Source organism: Chenopodium album, chromosome 5, assembly GCF_948465745.1.
Source record: "Chenopodium album chromosome 5, dcCheAlbu1.1, whole genome shotgun sequence".
NCBI classification, from domain to species: domain Eukaryota; kingdom Viridiplantae; phylum Streptophyta; class Magnoliopsida; order Caryophyllales; family Amaranthaceae; genus Chenopodium; species Chenopodium album.
In genome coordinates this window covers 27,833,598-27,854,326 of record NC_137838.1, presented here as the reverse complement: position 1 = coordinate 27,854,326, position 20,729 = coordinate 27,833,598, and the positions used below count along the sequence as shown (strand labels likewise).

General features: G+C 34.6%; 1 protein-coding gene across 1 annotated transcript; it reads right to left on the bottom strand.

Annotated features, from left to right (window-relative positions):
* Window positions 1–3,061: 3,061 nt before the first annotated feature.
* Window positions 3,062–12,601, bottom strand: LOC145632043 (ISWI chromatin-remodeling complex ATPase CHR17-like). Its single transcript, XM_081684312.1, has 25 exons — window positions 12,326–12,601; window positions 11,945–12,073; window positions 11,744–11,847; window positions 10,456–10,559; window positions 9,823–9,920; window positions 9,501–9,680; window positions 9,181–9,402; window positions 7,383–7,517; window positions 7,012–7,294; window positions 6,851–6,924; window positions 6,504–6,724; window positions 6,305–6,392; window positions 6,121–6,214; window positions 5,853–6,041; window positions 5,721–5,752; window positions 5,552–5,628; window positions 5,379–5,468; window positions 5,201–5,270; window positions 5,067–5,121; window positions 4,932–4,993; window positions 4,662–4,827; window positions 3,980–4,158; window positions 3,679–3,894; window positions 3,450–3,557; window positions 3,062–3,352 (listed from the first exon to the last, which is right to left on the bottom strand). Exons 1-25 carry the CDS (start codon window positions 12,509–12,511, stop codon window positions 3,335–3,337), a joined length of 3,180 nt encoding a protein of 1,059 aa, XP_081540438.1. The 5' UTR covers window positions 12,512–12,601; the 3' UTR covers window positions 3,062–3,334.
* Between the last annotated feature and the right edge of the window lie 8,128 nt (window positions 12,602–20,729).

Below are 20,729 nucleotides of genomic sequence, written 5' to 3'. Positions count from 1 at the left end.
AATTAAGGCTAAAACTAGAGAAAACGACATAAAAAGAGCTATAAAAACAACTAAGAATCATCCAAAATGAAGTCAAATAAGTGCCATAAATGACACTCATCCATTCGCCGGCGCTGAGGGAACGTTGGGCACCGGTAGCTGGCACGGGGAAGGGGAAGAGTGGATGACGAGGATGGGTGAGGGTGGCAGTGGTTTGGATTTTTTAAAAAAAGAAAATTCTTTTTTTTAATAAATTAAATCATTAATTAATTAGATGATGGGCCTTACTTAACGGAACCCTAACAATTTTTGTTAAGTGGTACCAAAATCTATATTTTGTAACTTGGATAGGAACCAAAATAAAATAAAATTTTAGATGGGTACCAAAAATCAATGTAGGCCATTTTTAAGGTACCAAATGTCAAAATATCCTTAAAATAATGAACATGTAGTACTTTTAAAATGAACATTTAGTACATTATTATGTAGGAAAATTTCCCAGAATAATCCCACCTTTGGGGTGTCCACCTAAAATAATCCACCTTTGGATTATTTTTAAATAATCCGACCTTTATACTCAATCCGCTCAAAATGAACCCAACCGGTCATTTAACTTGTTATACCAAGTTACTTGACACATGGCGGCTTGTGATTGGTCAAATAAAAAAGTTAAATCAAAAAATTTAAAAGTAAAAAAAAAATGAAAAAAAACACCAAGCCTGGAGCCCCTGTAGCCACCGCTGGGAGGCTGTTGCGCCGGCAACCACTTATCTTCCGTCATCCCATTTTCGGCCTCCTCCTGTTCCCCAACACGTTTTCCGGCATCTTCCCCTTCCCATGTTCCTTTTCTGGCCCCTCCCCTTTCCCTCAGCCCAATTTTTTATTCAATCCCCTCCCACATGGATTCCAACCCAAACCCCTTCCCTCGTCCTATTCCGGCCCCTATCCCCTTCCAAAGAATCAATTTTGGCCATCAACATCAAATTCGGGCTTCACCATCAATTTCGGCATCACCATAGTTACTAGGAACTGTTTTGGCTTCACCATCAGTTTAAAGACGACGGAAGGGGGTAAGGGGAGGAGCGGCGATCGACGCAGATCTGAGAGCGACGAAGGCTTTGGTCTGGGTCGATGGTGGTAGCGTAGAGGTGGATGGGGCTGGTGGTGTTTGTTTCAATTTTTAATCATTTATTAAAAGAATTAATTAATGTTAATTACTTCGATAATCATCTTTGAAAAAATTTTAAATTAAAACTTATTTTTTGACCAATCACGTAGTGACACATGTAAATTAAACTTAATAAATAAATAAATAAATAAAAATAAAAACTTATTCAACCGGTTGCAGGTTACTTGGGACCATTTTGAACGGATTGAGGATAAAGGTGGGATTATTTAAAAACAATGCAAATGTGGGATTATATTTAGCGGACGCCCCAATGGTAGGATTATTTCGGACAATTTTTCCTATTATATATGATCATACAACTATTTATAATGAACATAATTCAAACGATTTATTTTATCTAAACTTTTCGTTAATAATTATACTTCTTATATGTTGAAATTGAACTTATATGAATATAGATAATCATGCTCACTTTTAATCTACATGTTCATTCTAATATACTATGTGAGTATGTGTTCATATTTGTACATGTTCTAACTTTTTTTTTTCTTTTTTTTTTTTTAAGAGAGGCACAAGAACGGGTGATAAGAATCGATTCATGGGTTACCTAGAACCTGGAGAGCAGCCCTAATCACTTGAGCTATTTTACATATTCATATTTATTACTTTTTTTTTTTTTTTTTTTTGAACAGATGTATCACTAAATGTTCATATTTTTTACTAGATGCTTATTTTATAGGTCGTGGTTCAGCAATTCTATGATTATATGATAACCATGTATTTTATTTTATTTTTTTACGTATTCAGTTAATCACTTTTTGGCATTAATTGTTCATTTTTATTATTATTACTAAATGTTCATAATTTTTTTATGTGTTTAAATTTTTTACTAAATGTTCATTTAATAAGTCATCACAAACTTTTAAAAAAATCGGGTGTACAATAATTATTGTACATCCATTATAAAGATAACCTAAAGTGATTAAAAGTTACCCCTGAAATGAATAAAAGTTGCCCTAATATGAGTTAAAGTAACCCAATTCAAATAAAAATTATCTACGCTTTATTAGTAAAGAATCAAATTTTAAATGACTAAAAACCAATTATTAGTGATTCAATGTAATTAAATTACCTTTATAAAACTTTTCTTGTTGATTTATATAAAAATTGTATTATGTTTAAAGTTACCCAAAAAAAGACAAAAAGTTACCCTTATACTGCTCGATGTACGCTAATATTAGTGTAAACCGGATGTATACAAAAGTTTTTGATAAGTCATAGTCCAGCTAAGAATTATTGGAAGTCCACCATCTATCGACGTGCATAGCTTCAGTTTCTTTTGTGACCTAACAAACACTCGTGACTTCAAAATTGATCTCATTTGTACGACACCAAATTGCCTAGATTGTAGCTGCAAAAATCTTTCTTGCCATGAAGTAGCCTTCTTTCCCTTTTAGTAAGCAAGAGACCGTGTTTCGGATCCAGCAACCTAATTCCGTTGAGAGGTTGTAACTAAATGAATTTTACCCCTAAAAGTCTTGCGCTCCACTCTTTGATACACTGCACTCCCCTAATTGTACAATTTGTTATATACACCCGGGTGTATCGTACACCCAACTAACTCAAGATTAGTCTTTACTCTTCATTTGATAAATAAAAAACAATTATTAAATAAGAACAAACTACTCAACGGTTCACTGGGGGGGGGGGGGTGTATATAACAAGCTCTCGATTGATTGATATAGTTTATACCTCCTCCCCACATAGCACACAATTCTTGAGCACACTCAAATCTCACGACCGGAGAGAAATACGTATTATACTCGAGAGTCTAACTTGGATATGATCTATCATGTCCCTTCTTTACCTGGTTCTAGTGCCCTGGATACAAGTAGTTGAGAACAGTCTAAAGACTAATCATAGATATATAAAAACATCACATGAAGACTAATGGAATTTCAATGCAGTTAGAACTTAAGTAAAAGTCATCTGATAAACATTTCATCACTTAAGCGTTACATCAAGGACGGTTTCTCAAAACTATTAACTATACAATGTAACCATAAGCCCTAAAGAAAGAACCACCCCCTAAGCTACAAAACCAACCTAAAAAAGGGTAGCTTCGTTACTGCATCAGAGCCAGAGCAAATATAATGTGCTCTGACAAGACAATAGCCAAAATAATTGGTGGCAAAACATAGGCTTTGCACGGTTAAAAAAATGCCACTATTTTCTCCTCTTCCCCTGCACAAATAATTTAAAGCACATCAGCTCACAGTTGGTAAGTATCCTCTGAAAACTGATAAATCAAAAAGGCCATGTCTTAATTATAGAAACATACAGCCGCAGCAGCATAATCATCCATTGTTAGCTGTTTCCTTTTCTTCAAGGAAGATGTGGGGCTTTCAGCTTGCTGACGAGCTGTACCTCGTTTAGAGGGTGTAGCAGTCTGCAAGAGTAAAGAACAAATGACATTAAATAAAGATCAAAATATGTAATCAAGCATATAAAGGGTGGAAAGCAGGATAAGCAGTCAGCAGAGAAGATACAACAATTAGAACTCAACGAACCTTCGCAAGCTTTTTCTCTTTACGTGCTTGCCTCTCCCTCTCATCATACTCCTGGTTCTCTCTCTCAACCAGACGAATTAGGGTGTCGCATCTCCTAGCAAGTTCTTGAGTGATGCGGGATTTAACAAACCAATCAAACCGGAACAATGGAGATGTTCGGAAAGCAGCCTTCAATTCATCCCAATTCCCATATCCGAGTTTGTGAACCATGCAAATCTATCCAGATTTTCAATGATGTCAGGTGGGCATGAAATGTATAAAAACCTCATGGCACGAAAACAAAGAAAAAGAGAATTTTTACCATGAAGCGATCACATTCTTCATTGTACAGCTTCCCTTTGTTCTGACCATACTGGATCTTCAGTTCCAACCATGGATTCTTGTAGCGATCCAGCTTCTTCCCAATTGCTTTCATAATCTCATCTTTCCTGGATATTCTAGCTTCCCCCCGTTCAATATTCTTAATGATCCTGTCATAATCTAATAAATGGAACCAAATCAGCACAGAAGATTTATGCTGTTAATACATACTTCCTCCGTTTTCTTTTAGATGCAACACACCCTTTAGCGCGGTAATTAAAAAAGGTGGGGTTTGCATGATATAATAAACTTTAAAATAGGATGAGTGGCTGTTAGGACTCTTAAGAGTGTAATTTAGTGGATCATGTGCTTTAAATAAGGGAAATAATATAGTTTTTCCCTAAAATAACTTTCCTTTTATAGTGTGTTGCAAGTATTCTGACATTTCTTTTTTAGGAAAGTGTTGCAAGTAAAAGAAAACGGAGAAAGTATATAAATAAATAAAGTGGAAAATCATTAGTCAATTCAACCAAGTCAACCCCAGGAAAGATGCAAAGATAAGGCTGACTAAATATCACAGAACAGCCTATATCTATGACCACAGCAGACACTTTAGATTTCACATAGAATTCAGCAGGAACTAGATGTTATAAGAAGATTAGAGAAGGTAGAAGTGGAATCACCATTTAACTCCTTATATCTCTCTTTGAAAACTTTAGCATATCTTTCAACTTCCTCGAATGTTTTCCCTTCCATCTCCGCAGCAATGCTTTTTATGTCAGTTCTACCATACTTCTCACAAGCCCTTATGAAAGTATTAAAATCTCTTCTAGCCCATGTAGAGAAGCCCTGCAGCAAACAAACCATTTAATAAATCGTTGACTAATGATACAAAAAAGGCTTTCCGTGTTCTCATAAAATCTGGAAAGAGGGGGCTGTGAAATCAGGATTACCTCTTCCAACAAACGCTCCTTTTCTTCTTGTTCTTCAGCAGTCAGGGGGGGATCCGTCATTTCTGTAGTCAAAAACTTCATCATCAACAGAAAATGAAACGGATTTGAACAGATTTATACGCAGAAATAACATACCATCTGGCTCATCCACTTCTATGGAATCTTTTATCTGATTTTTTTGATGTGCTTGCTGAACAGATAGAACATAAGTTAATTCATGCTTAAATGCTTGATATATAAAAAGGAGTACATATAATAAGACAACCCACCATTTGATGGCGCACTTCCTTCTCATAGAGTTCATTAAGCCTCTGAGTGTTGAAAAACTGGAAGTCGTGCCTAAAATTGAGTAGAAACATAAATAAGTTGACTATTGACTCCAACCACTAAAAAATTGACCAGGAGAAATTAGAAAATAAGATGCAAACAATTTAAGATAAGCCATACAACTGAGGCATGCGAGGTATACGAGGCTCCTTAGGCCTAGCAGGACCACTTTGGCGCATAGTTTGCTTAAAATATTCTGATTCTGAATAGCTGTACAAGCCACAGGAATGTGAAAACAAGATTAGGCACAGGGAACAAATATCAAAAGCTGCAGTCAAAATGCAAATACGTACTTCCGCTTTCTCTCTCGTTTTGGTGGTTCAATCCAGTTGTCACTCACGAGTTTCTTGAAGTCCACCTTGGTTTCATCCTTTAAGAGCAGTAAAAAAAAGGAACAGAATTAGCTTATAACCTCTAGCTCAAGTTGAAAGATTGAGCACAAGACACCAATAATATTCCTACCTTCTCATCCTCAAAATCATATAGATCAGCCGCTGTGAAGAAGCAAAGGATACATAAATCAGTCCAGCTTGCTTAATAAACAAAAAAGATACAGGCTATGCTTAAAATACCAGATTCAAGTAAACCACATACTGTCGTCCATCTTAAATTTAATGGCATCCTCTGTGAATTTTTTCATTTTTGCATCCAGCTCAGCAGTTGCCTCTTCTCCCTTCGCAATAATTCGGTCTATATCTTCATCTGTAATTGTGCTGTCCCCAGAGCTAAAAACCATTTCAGCACCAAATCTCACCATTTGGAGCAGCTCATCCTTGTTAACAGCTGCACAAATCCACAAGTATAAGTCAACAAGTCATTAAACACAAGAAATTATTATGTACCTCAATACAAAACATCTTACTTTTTTGCTCAGCTAGTCGTCCTTGTTGAATAACCAAAGCATCGAGCGCAAGTTTCTTATAAGCTCTTTCAATGACTTTTTCCTCAATGGTATACTGTTCACAAAATATCAAAGCAAGTTCATATCTTGATAATTATCAATGAAGAATGCTTAACCTAGATATAAGTACAGAAAATGAACAAACCTCTGTGCAAAAACGAAACACTTGAACCTCTTTCTTTTGACCAATCCTATGAGCTCTATCCTGTGCTTGCAAATCAACTTGTGGATTCCTGAAATGTGTTGCAAGTATCAACAAAGACGGCAAGCATGTAAACTCACAAACACCATCAACAAGCAAAAAAGAGAGGAAAGGTTTCATTGATTTACACAAGAGTTCTCACCAGTCACTGTCATACAGAATGACTATATCTGCGGTAGCAAGATTGATACCAAGACCTCCAGCCCGTGTTGACAGTAAGAAAACGAACTTTTCACTTCCTGGCTTGTTAAAAGCTTCAATGGAAGCATCTCGATCATCTCCACCGGTATTACCATCAATCCGACAATATTGGTGTCCACGATACATGAGATAGTCTTCTAAAATGTCCAGTAGCCTTGTCATCTGATGTTGGTTGCCGAGCATAAACAGTTAGATGACATACCAAAATCTCAACAAAAATCATGGAATCATAGAGCAAGTAGAAACAGTAATTTACAAAAGCAAAGACCTAGGTTTTAAAAAATATACCTGTGAAAATATTAAAACCCTAGAGCCACGCTCCTTCAGCTTTGGAAGCAACTTATCAAGCAATACCATTTTGCCTGCAATAAATAGAATATGAAGATTCATCAGTCAACAATGCCACATAAAAGGAGCAAATCACAGTATCATTATTCACTGAGAATTACCAGCATTGGTAACCAAATGATCTCCTGTGGTGTATGGAGGACCAGGTTCGGCACCTTGGAATAAATATGGGTGATTACAGCATTTACGCAGCTGCATTGCAATGTTAAGAAGCCGTTTGCGCTCTCCACCAGCATTAACAACTTCAAGATCCTTCTGCAGCAATGCTCTGTAGTACTGTTTTTGCATTTGAGACATGCCCACTTTAAGAATCGTTTCCTTTTTTGGAGGTAAACCTTTCTCGACATCTGACTTCAGCCTCCGAAGAAGAAAGGGCCGGAGAACCTATAGAATGCAGAACTACATATGTTAGGCAACAGAAGTAAAGAGAAAATAAAATGATATATAGATACTCTTCTAACCTTTGACTTACCTTATGGAGTTGTTGAACGACCTCCTGCTGATCATTCTCCCCGGAAATCTGAAACCACTCGTCAAATGTTTCCGCGGAGCTAAAAATCTCTGGCAATAAGAAGTTGAGAAGTGACCACAATTCATGGAGATTGTTCTGCAGTTCAGAAGAATATTGCATAATATTAGTATTTAGACTACTTGGAACAAGGTGCATCAGGTCAAATTATCAACAAATAAGACATAGATAAGATCTCATTCACTGAACATCAAAAATAAAAGATTGCAAACAATATAAATATCAACAAAAAATTCACAAAAACAATTTTCAACCAACCAGTTAAATAAAAATTATTCAAATTTAGCAAAATTAAAAAATTAAGGGCTTATTTGGCATTGTTTTTTGTTTTCAGTTTTCTGTTTTTTAAAAAACAAAAAACTAAAAAGCAAGAACCTAAAGGTGTTTCCAATTTTCTGTTGTCAGTTTTAAAAATTATCAAGATTTTAATAAGTTTGTCTAATTTTTGTATCATTTTATGACATACTTCCTCCGTTTCTTTTTAGTTGACACGTTTCTTTAGTCACGTTGGCCAATGCACTTATTCAATCATTAATATCTTTAATTATTGATAAGCAAAAATTATGAAAAGGTGACATTTTGAAAGTGTATAACGTGACAAATCTAACAAGATCCCACATGATTATATTTTTCATTACGTATAAAGCACAAAACACGGTCAAAGAGAGGTGTGTGAATAGTGCTAAACTCAAAACATGTCAACTAAATAAAAACAGAGGTAGTATATCACATGAGTTCGAAAAACAAAAAACCGAAAGACAGAAAACCACGGCGATGCCGAACGAACTCTAAGAAACTTGATTCTGTATTACAAAACCAGACACATAAGTGAGAGATCCACCAAATCATACACATAGTTAAGTATGTATTGGCTGTCTTTTTCTATCATAGCTAATGAGCCTCGAAATAACAAGTCTTAACACACAACAGGAGTAAAACCTAGTACAAAGATTCTGTAAAAAGTAAACCTTGCTTAAATAATACTCCCACCCTCCCTCCCTTTGTTTTTAACCCCATTGCAAAAATTTGCATCTAACTTAAAAATTTTAGACCATAAAATATTGTTAATCTATAAGAGATAATATAGTCATGTGGGATCTTGTTGGATTTGTTTTGTTGTTTATTTGATTAATGTCTACTTTTTATAATTTTTACACGTATGAAAATGGTAAAAATGTTTTAAGAGTTAAGACATGTTTTGGAGACCGTAAAAAGTCAAATGGGCCAGAATTATTATAAAACTTAATCAGATTTGAGTTTTTGGCCATAATTTTTTTTTAAAAAAAAAATACCACATTTTTTATTAAAAAAAACCTACAATAACATCTTTACATAACTGAAATAAACTTGGAAAATGCAGCCTGTTTTATTGAAACAGAGGTATTCAATTTAAATTTCAAATGGACTGTCAGGGCAAACTTTATATTCTGTACTTCCAATTGGTCTCAACTCTCAACGGAACTTTATCATTTGACTCAAATCAAAGCTTAGGAACACTGGCAAACAGCACACAGAGTGCTTGAAATAAACTTTATATTCTGTACTTCCAATTGGTCTCAACTCTCAACGGAACTTTATCATTTGACTCAAATCAAAGCTTAGGAACACTGGCAAACAGCACACAGAGTGCTTGAAATACAATATAAAGGGATCCTGTCAACTTCACTCTTCACAACTATCACAATCTACATCATCTTAGATTTGCTCAACACCCAAACAATGCAGAGACCCAAAAGATTACCTGAAGTGGAGTTCCAGTGATGAGTAAACGATAATTAGTACTAAAGAGTCTCATTGTTTTTGAAAGCAAAGAATTTTCATTTTTGATTCGATGTGCTTCATCAATGATAATATATCGCCAACTAAATCGGCGTAAAGTGGTCTTCTCTTTAATTGCCATTTCAAAACTAGTGACACAGACGTCAAACTTTCCAGCAACCAACAAATCCTCACGTATATGTCTCTGTGAATATAATCAAAAACACACAGCAGTAAATCATCAGTGAACATCAAATGTGACAAGAACAGCATAAAAAATCCATAAACAGAATCCAGGCTTACCCTTTCATCAGGATTTCCAAGAAATTTCACAGCACGCAAAATTGGACAAAATCGTTTTATTTCATTCATCCAGTTTCCAAGGGTTGATTTCGGAGCAACAACCATGTGAGGCCCAGTAATTCCTCTGAATTCATGAAGATAGCCCAACAAGGAGATAGTTTGTAAGGTTTTACCAAGACCCTATTATTAGGAAGAAGACATACAGACAGCAAATTAATCATAGCAGCAATATAACTCTCAGAATAATAAAGATAATTGAAATAAAAGGGAAAACAATGCTACACAAATTCAAACATTAAGGGGGTACAAGTTTATTGCTTACCATTTCATCAGCAAGGATTCCATTTATACCATTTTCATACAGACGAATGAGCCAATTCAATCCAGCAAGCTGGTAGTCCCTCATCTTCCCTTGAATACCTGAAAAAGGAAGAAAAAAAAAAAAACAAAAAAACAAAATCAGGATAAATAAATGAGTACAAAATGTGCATACGTACATGACGAAAGGGTTCAAGTGAGAACAGCTTGCTTATATGAGGAAAAAAAAAAGTCATATGCAAGCACATACAGTTATTCCTATACCAAACTCCTGCCATTACATACTCCATATGTTGTTTTAAAAAGTGATTTGCAAAATTGTAAACATATAATGAAACAAAAGGCTAAAACTATAACAATCTCCATATGTTATAATATTAGTGAATTCCCATTCAACATATCTCTTGTTTAGGTTAAAACTAAAACAAATAAATAGTTTCTTAACCAAAAGATGCTCTAATGAAAAAACTAAATCAGATGCTACAAGAGAAAACTGAATAGGCATTCACTATAAACAACTCCATAGGTTTAATACATGAACCTTGCCACAAAGCACTTAAAATGGAAGTTCCAGGTGAAGCCAAGTTACATTAAATCTTAAGAGTTAAGTAATTGACCAAGGGAGAGCAGAACTCACATGAAGGCTGAGTGACCAGCCTTGTATTGGAAGGTCCAGTTTCTTCCTCCTTAAGATACTCCTCATCTTCCTCTTCTTCAGTAACTTTTGATGCATGGCGACCCCTAAAATTAGCATACAAAAACACGAAAAGAGGCAGATTGATAAAATTAGAAAATCCCATACGCCACATAAAAAGGGGAAAAAAAATTAAACAAATGCTGCTCAAAACTCAAATTAAGGTGACGTAATCACAGTACAATATGGACTTCAAATCAAGCAAGTAAACACTTTCCTAATTGCCGTTACCCATCAAGGTTCTGTACAACAAGGGGCAATTCACTTATTCCCCTATCCTAAATTGACCAAATAACAAAGATAATCTTGAGGAGCACAGTTACCCTTTTCGTTTATGCACACTTACCTTTTAGCTCATAGTAAGAATATTTCTACCGTTATTGCTCAAAAACTCACATAAAGGTAACAAACACTTTCATTATGAATGCAATGAAATGCTCATGACAAATCAAGCAACATTTGCCTTTACCCTTCCATGTCAGTACTTCAAGAAACACTCTATATGGATCTATATTGGGTAATTTATCAATTCCCTTTGCCCAAATGATAATGCAAATCTTGAGGAGCACAAGTACCCTTCTGTTGAAACAGACTTGCCTTTTACTTCATTGAGCATACATTTCCCATTTATGCCCAGAAAGTCATTAAGGTGACCTAAACAAAGTATAATTTGGACTCTAAAATTCGCATAAGAAACTAAGCCATTGTCTTTACCCTTCCAAGTTCAATACTTGATGCAATAGGAAGCACTGTTTAGGGGCAATTCACCCAAAATTAAATAAATAAAGTAAGCAAATTATGAGCACAATTACCTGTTTTTAAGCATAATTACCTTATAGGTAACTTGATAAGCATAGTTCTCCCATTTACCGCCCTATACTATATGACCACCATTTTCTAAGTAAGCAACCCTCCACGAGATTATAAATCACCTCCACAAGATTATAAACCACATTAGATTCGCACGGTATTTTTCAATATTTTTACCAGATTATGTATCAACACGAAGAGGATCATACATTTCTATATACTCATAATCCACTCATGATTATCTCCACATACTCAAAAAGGTAAGCAACTTAACCATATATCGAAACAGCGACAAAATAATGTATACAAGGCATACAATAAATAACCATAGCGTCCCTTCTACATAATTTAGGACCCAATTATATACACAACAGCGAAAAATTAGGTGTACTAGGCGTACAATGAATAAGATTAACCATACCTTCCCTTAACCTTCTGGGAGGCAGAATGTTCACCCTTGGCAAAATGGGCAAATATCTCCGTTTGTTGTAGAAGATACTTCAACCGCCCCTTACCTTTGTTATTCTACCAACAAGATCATAAAAATAAAAGTGATTACTTAATAACAATAAATATGACCAAAGCTGGAAAATACGGCACAGTTAGTAGAAATCAAACGCACCATATCAGCATCAACAGCAGCATTCTGTTTGTCCAAAATTTCCTGGATCTTCTGCTTCTTTAATTTCTGCATTTCTTTCAACCTCGCCCTTTCGCGCTTCGAAAGTTCGGTATTACCAGCGTTTACATCCTACCACATTTATTCAAGCCACCAAAAATCGAAACATGTAAGAAACCCAAGAATACAAGCACGAAATAACCAACAAAAATACCATCACACAACACAACATGAAGTAACACAAACAAAAAATCATAAAAAAAAAACCTAAATTTGAAATTCATACTTAACCCTAAATAACACAAAAACAAAAACAAATGTGATAGATCTAAACAATCAAAACAAATTGAAAACCCTAGAAATGACAAGAGAGAAAAAAGAAACCTCAAATTCCTCATCGTCGGCGGCGGGAACGTCATCCTCGGGTTCATCTTCGTCTGAATCGACGGGTCTGGCAACAGCCTCGAGCTCTTCATCGTCATCTTCATCGATCTGGTCGTTAACTTGTTCTTCTTCCGACGAATTGGAAGCATCGTAAGAGGAAGAGCGCTGTTTGGAGGGTTTCGCCATTGAACAAAAGCTCGGTACTTTTTGACTGCTCCGAGACCGAGGGTTTTGAATTGGAAGAGCGAATAAGGGAAAGTGAGAAAGAAACAAGTACACCGGCTAAACAAGTACTAGTATGAGTGATTTTTTTTTTTTTTTTTTTTTTTTTTTTTTTGTGGTTTATAAAATGACAAAAATGATGAGTGAGATAAGTGTAGGAATATTTAAGGACTTATTTATTTACGTAGTATTTTTATTGTATGGAAAATAAAGAAACGTAGACAGCGAAAAAATTCCCGCCATTTATCCGTGAAAACATGTCTTCCCGCCTTGTGGATTGATGTTTGCATAATATGATTTGCTAATTTTTATGCGGATATTTTGTACTTCCTCCAATTTTTTTAGTAGTAGTACTTTTTTTGTTTTTAAAATGTTTGTACTAGTAAAAATGTTGGTGCTAGTAAAAATGTTTCAAAACAAAAAAAAAATGTGTGTACTAGGAATACTTTTACTTGATCATTCTGTGTTATAATTGACTTTTTTACTATTTATATAAGCTAAGATATTGTACGCCATACATGCACAATATAAGAAATATGTATGTAACATTATAGTAGTGAAAGTTATAAAATAAAAGGTTGAAATTATTACAATTAGTAGTAGCAATACATACATGATTGGAGAAACAGAAATTACTACATGAAATTAACTTTACAAACACTATTCATTAGAAACACCGGGCGCAATAAATCCGTTCGTAAAATATGCTTGTCACAATTTGTCTTTCCTGCACCATGTTAAAAGGTATTAGAATCTAGTTATAAAATGTATATAACAATTGCAAAAGATAATACTTGAAATGAAAATATTGTGGGACATAATATTAATTACCGTCGTGTTTCCAAAGTGCTAGGTAAAATGAGGTAGAAGAACTTCGTTTAAAACAATGTTTATAGTGAACACGCCGTCTTTTCCTTGAATGCTGCCATTGGTAACCAAGATCTTGGTCGTTTGTTGGGAAGTCCCTCTTGATAGTGCAACATATACAACTGGGCATGACTAAAAACATGTTTGGGAAGATAAATATTAACATGAGGAATTGTTTGACCTTGAGATTTTTTAATGGTCAAGGCAAAGCACAATTTCACTGGAAATTGTTTTTGAACCATTTCAAATGGCAACTTCGCATCTTCGCCTGTAGAATGAATACTCGTGTACCTTTGCAATGTCTGATCATGATTTCAGCCTCTATAATATGATTCATTAATTGACAACATATTAACCTTGTCCCTTGCATAGGCCGCTGCTTGTATCAATATTTTGCAATAGCATTATGGGTGATCCAACTTTCAACCTCAAAAGATGTGGTAGCTGAAGGAGTTATGTCTTCGTCGTGTGCAATTAATAGATATATAAATGGATCAAATTATGGAGATAATTAAGTTCGTACATTTGGGTCGTCGTTTTACCATAGCTAGAGGTATTAACGATCTTTGGACTAGTAAAATAGGCCAAAACCCAATTAGACGGATCCTATAAGGTCACACAAAGGGGCTAGATTGAGCATTAGAGGACGAGGCCCATTATGGGCCTCATCACTCTAGGTGGTCGGCCATGCAGAGGATTAGAAGGGGTTTTGGGCTTCGTGCCCTAGTCTAATTATAATAGGATTATAAATAGACTAGGTGCCTAGGTTTTAAAGTAAGCAATTAACTAATCAGATTGATCAAACCCTAATTAGCAAACACGAAACCCAACCCCTCTCAAAGTCCTCTCTCTTACGGTTCTCTCCTTCTCCTCGGCGCTAGTGGTGTCTCGTGGTGGTGGTGGTTCGTGCGGTGGTCGGTTGTCCGTAAAGGTGGTGATCGCGGTTTTCCTCAATCACTCGACCAATCTAGTATTGGTGGATGGCTCGTTCGAATCTCGTGGACTAAGTAGAGGAGCAACGCTTGGGGCTCTATTCTCTTCCTGATTTGCCTGTCGAATAGCTTCGTGGAATTCACGCATCAAAGGTATGATTATGTGTCTTGTGTGTTATGCATGCGATTCTTGGGATTAGGTGCTTTATGAATATGATTCGTGTCATTTCCGCTGCGTAGTACCTATAAACTGCTACAGTGGTATCAATTAGCCTCTTGCATGAACGCGCTTGATCATAATAATACAATTATTTAATGTCCATGTTAATTTTACAATCAATTAAGAGGGAGAAATTAATTTAATTATGGTTCAATTATTATATTTAATGTGATTAAACTTTTGGAATCGATTAAATGTGATTTAATTATGCTCAAAATAGCCATGAAGATGACCAAATTTAGCCCTAATATGTTCGAAATTTTCGAACACCCTAACCCTAATTTCGAATCTTTCTAAAATCCTAACCCTAAAATATGATTTTTGTGCTTGATTTTGATTTAATTCGATTTATTTTAAAATTCATAATTTTAATCGGATTGATTTATGCATAAAAGTGTTTTGTGTATGATCATCGATTTAATTTTAAAACTTAGAATTAAATTGGGATTAATTTGATAATGAACCCTAATTTTAAGGTTGAATGTTAATTTAATTTTAATTTTTGGACTGATTTAATTTAATTTTGATAAAAGTTATTTTAATTAAATTTAAAACAGAAAAAAAAAATATTTAAGGTCGGCAACCGCGGCTGGGTGGCGCAGCCACGGCGGCTGCCGACCAGGTGGCAGTCCGAGAAGGAGGGAGGGAGGGCAGGCGGTCGATGGTGGTTGTGGGCAGCAGCGTGCAAGTGTTGCACGGCTGCTGCTCTTGCGGCAGTGGCTGCCGTCAAGGCAGTCAGCCACTGTGGCTAGCTTCGGATAGCCAACCACGGTGGCCAGCGGTGGTGGCTCACGGTTTTAAAAAAAAAAAAATTATTTTATTTTAAAAATATTTCAAGATAAATATGATTTATTTTGGATAAGATAAAATATTTTGAAAATATGATCTTTTATTTTAAAAGATAAAATCGGTTTTATTTGGATAAAATCTTTTATTTTAGGATAAAATCAAATATTCAAAAGTTGTTATATTTGATATTATCCATATTTAAAGTTGTTAAATTGGTAATTATCCTAATTAAAGTGGTTAATTTTGGATAAGATTGATTAGGATATTCTGAGCATATTCCAAAAGGATAATAATTGATTTAAATAATGTGATTATCACATAATTAGATTAGGATAAATTGATTTTAAAATTATTTGATTGGCTAGTAATTAGGATAGAATCTCCTAAATTTGTTAGGATAATCATGGAAGATTAAATATGATTTATCTTTCTAGATTAAAATATGATTTGATTCTATCTCATGACTAAATTAAATATATGGTATTTTATAAACGCTCATGAATAATATATGATATTATCTAATTATGATTAAAATATAAGATATTTTAGGAAATGCGTTGACTTTATTATTAACATTCGATGTTGTAGTGTAGACAAGCATGTTGAGTGATTTATTATATGACACTTTTATAATATATGATATTATGTTGCTATATATAGACTAGTATGGTCCATAGATTTAAAATACGATATGCGCATCGTGAAGTATTTTTGTAATCTAAATACGGTCTGCGTACCGTTAAGTATTTTTGTAACTTTTATTTAAAGTAAATAAAATAGTTATTTAAATAGTGTTAGTCCAAAAAAGCCCATGAAGTGAAGGCCTAAAGGAGCAAGGTGGATGGAGATCCATGATGAATCAAGTGGGAGCATTTTCATTTCTAGTTTTCTTAGGAATAAGGGTCATACTATGTGTAGACACCTAAAAATGTCTCCCCAAAACCAAACCCGATGATGAACAACCTTTCACCGCCATAAGTGGTCGGGTTGAGTATTTAATCTTGGAGTGCTTAAATCCATAATTCCATTTTATAAACCAACCCAACTCCTATCCCATTTCCCCAAACTATAACTTATTTTTCTCTTTTCGTGCCTTTAAACCCGAAATAATTCATTTCGTGTCCTTTAAAATCTTTCATTTCGTGTCCTTTTTATAAAAACGTTTAATACAGTTTATTTTGGTCCATAATCTGGGTCCAATGATTGAATAGTTGGATGGGGCTTGAAAAGAGCTTTCCAACGATATATATTATAAGCCCAAATCCGAGTTATAACGAATAAGTTATGGCCAAAATATTAAACTGAGCCCAAACCAAACCTAAGTCCACCTTACCTACGACCCAATGATCATGTGGAGGGTCCAAATTATTTAATCCCATTCCTTAAACCAATTAGGATTAATTGGAAGCTTCTATAAGTTTCTAAAAGATCTTAATTATCCTTTTTGAAAAGATAAGATTAAATAGTTTGAAATTGAATAAAACTCCTTTTTTTTTTTTAAATCCTATTTAATTTATATCCGAATTGAAAGACGTTCAAAGATAGACAGATATTATTTTCGTGCATCATAGTTTTTATTCAAATTTTATATGGTTGGATAGCCCTTGAAATTATCTTTCCATTGATATATTATAATATCAATTCCGAGCTATAACGAAAAAGATATGAATTAAATAAAAAAAAACTCTATCCAAAACTGACACCGTCCCACTATTTCGGCCATATCTTTACTTCTACAAAATATTTTAATCTGATTCTAATTGGGTTAGAAAGTAGATTTCAAGAGCTTTCCAACGATATCTTATTCATCTTATTCCAATTTCTGGATCAAAAGATATGATAAAAACAAAAACCGCAAAAACTGTTGTCTATTGCAAGAGTTTTAATCCGATTCGAACTCGATCTTATCTTGTTTTTTCGACCTCTCTTTTTTCTCTATAAATAGAGGTCATATCACCCCTTTTCCAAGGATCAACAAGCTTGATCACAAAATAATTCTCTTCTCCCTCTTTAGCCTAAATACTAGTCACCTTATTCTCTCATAATACTTCCCCTAAGCGCTCCAAGGAGTTCATACAATACCCAAAGTTCTATACTTAAACCGAAGCATGAAAGGTAGAATTAACTGAGGGTTTGGACCAAATCAACTATACTTTTTAATTTAATTTTCATTTGCTTTATATTTTTATTGAAGTTACTAACAATTTATTCATGATGTAGCAATTTAAAGAAACGTGTGGAATGTGAGTATTTAAATAATTTAATTACTCTTATTTCATTTTTATATTGCTAGTATCATGATTAGGTTATTTTATATTTGATTTGACTAACGTTATTATTGTTGAATTTCTTCCATTATTAATGTTTATTCTATTATTTTTATGATCACTATATTGCATGTTTAATGGGAATATGTAATTGAAAATCACGCCTAATAAGATAATTTAGACAACCAGTTTAGGTTCCTTTTTAATCTTGTTGTTTAATCAAGTGATCACAAATATTTTAGAATTATGTGTGGCATTAATATTAAACCAATTTAGCTTAATAATAGTTTGGAGCAAATTGAATATTTTGTTTGTATGCCTTTGAGATCGCAAGAATCACTTTTCACTATAAGAATCGAGTAGAGGCCAATACGGGCGAATGTGACTCCATGACTCACTTCGTACCATCATCCCCGATCCTCCTTTCGTGGTTTCGAACCATATGGAATTAGTAATCTCATGGATTATGAATGGGGTGTAACCTTCACGGGTCAATCGTTGTTGCCTATCGTTGTCCCTTATTCGTGGTTGCTTTTTATGATCAGTGAACGGTTTACAAGTTCCTTAAAACTTGTTGGCAGCTCCCTACTTTCCTTGTCCCTAATCGTATTATGTCAATTCCCACTTCCTATGAGTGCCAAGCATATTCACACATGCTTTTACGTAGGCGCACTTAGAACGACGCCTACACTATGTCATGCTTTATTTTATTGCATTGGTAGATTATGCATGTTAGATTTTATTTATGTTGATTGATGATGCGCTAGAGTTCACTAAATAATCACAACATAATAAATCTAGGTCCCGGTAATATTGAGGTAGTTTTTCCAATTAAAAACCCGATGAAACCTTTGATATTTATGATGGGTCATGCCTCAGCTAGGTGTCATATTATATCTTTGGGGAGTTGGGGTAGATCACGTTCTATACTTTTAATTGGTTATTGTGGGGAATAATTTCAAGCGTAATCCCCTTAGCTTGAACCCCACTGTGATCATACATTAAAGTACGGTGGCGTCCAAAAGGGAAGAAGATAGAGCAAAAGAGTCGCCAACAAGTTTTAGGAACTTGTAAACCGTTCACAGGGTGAAGGTTACACCCCTTAACGATCCAAGAGATCGTCAAATCCATAAGGTCTTGAACCAAATAAGGATTCGGGGATGAAGGTACAAATCCAACCTAAAAGAGATTGAACCTGCCCCAATAATAGGCCTCTACTTTATTCTGATCGTATTCATGTGCGCTTTCTGACTAACATGCAATCAATAGGATTAACCCTAAACCTGTTTATCTATGTTGTTTGAATTTAATGCACAAATAAATCTATTATTGGCGATCACTTGAATTATAATCATAATTAACCCTAAACAAGATTATTAATTATCTTATTAAGCATGATTACAAGTATAAATTCCCTTTAAACATGCATAAAAGGCGTGATCAAGCAATAACAATAAATATATCAAGCCACATAATAATAATCAATAATAATAATAATCATAATCATGACAATCATAAAAATAAACATAATCATAATTAATAATCATAAATCATGTTAATGATAAAGCATAATAATAGCAAGATCCTAGGTATAATACTAACAAGATTAATAACAAACCCTAGCATGTCACTAAACAATATAAATCAAATCTTTAACCCTAACATGATACTAACAATCATAAATATTAGGAAGAACATAGGAAGCATCGTAACAATCATATTTGATATTGAAATTACCCTAAACATGATACTAGGAATCAAAATAACAATCTAAACATGATTTCTACATCATAATATCAATAAAAACCATTAAAGTACTTACTTTGATGCTTCGTACCTCTTTCTAATAACAAAATACACACGTTAGTAACTTCAAGGAAAATAATAAACAAAACAATTAAATTAAATAATGGAAATAGAGATTTGGGACCAAACCCTCAGAAATTAAACCTTTCACGTCTAGGGCGAAGGCAACTTCGAATATGGCTAGGTGTTTCTAAATTTAATGAGTGCGGAATTTTTATATTTGAGAGAAGGCTAGTTTAGAAAAGAGAGAGAGAGTAATCAAGTAAATCTTGATGAGAGTTGGTGAACGAAAACGGAGTTTTTAGAAGACTATTTATAGAGAAAATCAGCCAAAAAGATAAAACATCAAAAACAGAGTTCTGACGCAAAAAACCAAGTTAGCGCCAAACGCTGACCTTAGCGCCAGGTGCTAAGGCTAGCGCCAGGCGCCAAGCGTAGCGTCAGGCGCTACAGCTGGCGTTTGGTGCTGACTCATAAATTCACGCGTTTTCTTAAAATCAGATAGAAATTGCCGTACAAGAGGATTAAATGGTATTTTCCTCAAAAAACGTTCTTTGATTCTGATTAAAACTCTAAAAAGTCAACAAAAAGTCAATTTATCAATGCTAATTGAATTAGGAATGAAAAGAATCTTCTAGATGAATCTAGATGACTAAAACCATTCCTAATTACATTAGGAATGATAAATCCGTATTAGGCCCTCCTCTAGATCATTGGGCCGCATATAAGACTCAAACCAGACCCAGTTCAGTAATTTGGCCATAACTTCCTCAATATTCATCGGAATTGGGCTTATAATATATCGTTGGAAAGCTCTTTTCAAGCCCCATCCAACTACACTACTATTGGACCCATATCATGGACCAACCAAACTGGATTGGCTGTTTTCTTAAAATAGGTTTTCAAAAACAAAGAGAGAAGAAAAGAAATTAAAAATATCCGCAACACTAAACTTTCCACACTTTCACTTCATTCGATTATGATTCGACGCGAAAGGTACTCATCACTGGGTTTGGTTTTGGGGAGACACAAATGGGTGTCTACAGAAGCCCCCACTTTGACTGAGTTTGGAGAAACGCAAGTTTCGAAAACAAAAGTCAAAGTATCGATAGGGACGGAGAATGATTCAGAACGTTCTGCGATCCTAAATTATTCTTGTAACGCCGATACTTGCAAACTAGCGTTAGTTAAACAGATAAAAGAGTTAAGAAACGCGTATCTTGCACCGTCGAGCACACGTCTCTGAAAGTAACTGATTTGCTGCCGCTTCACTGTTTTGATGACCTCCTGCCAAGAGAATG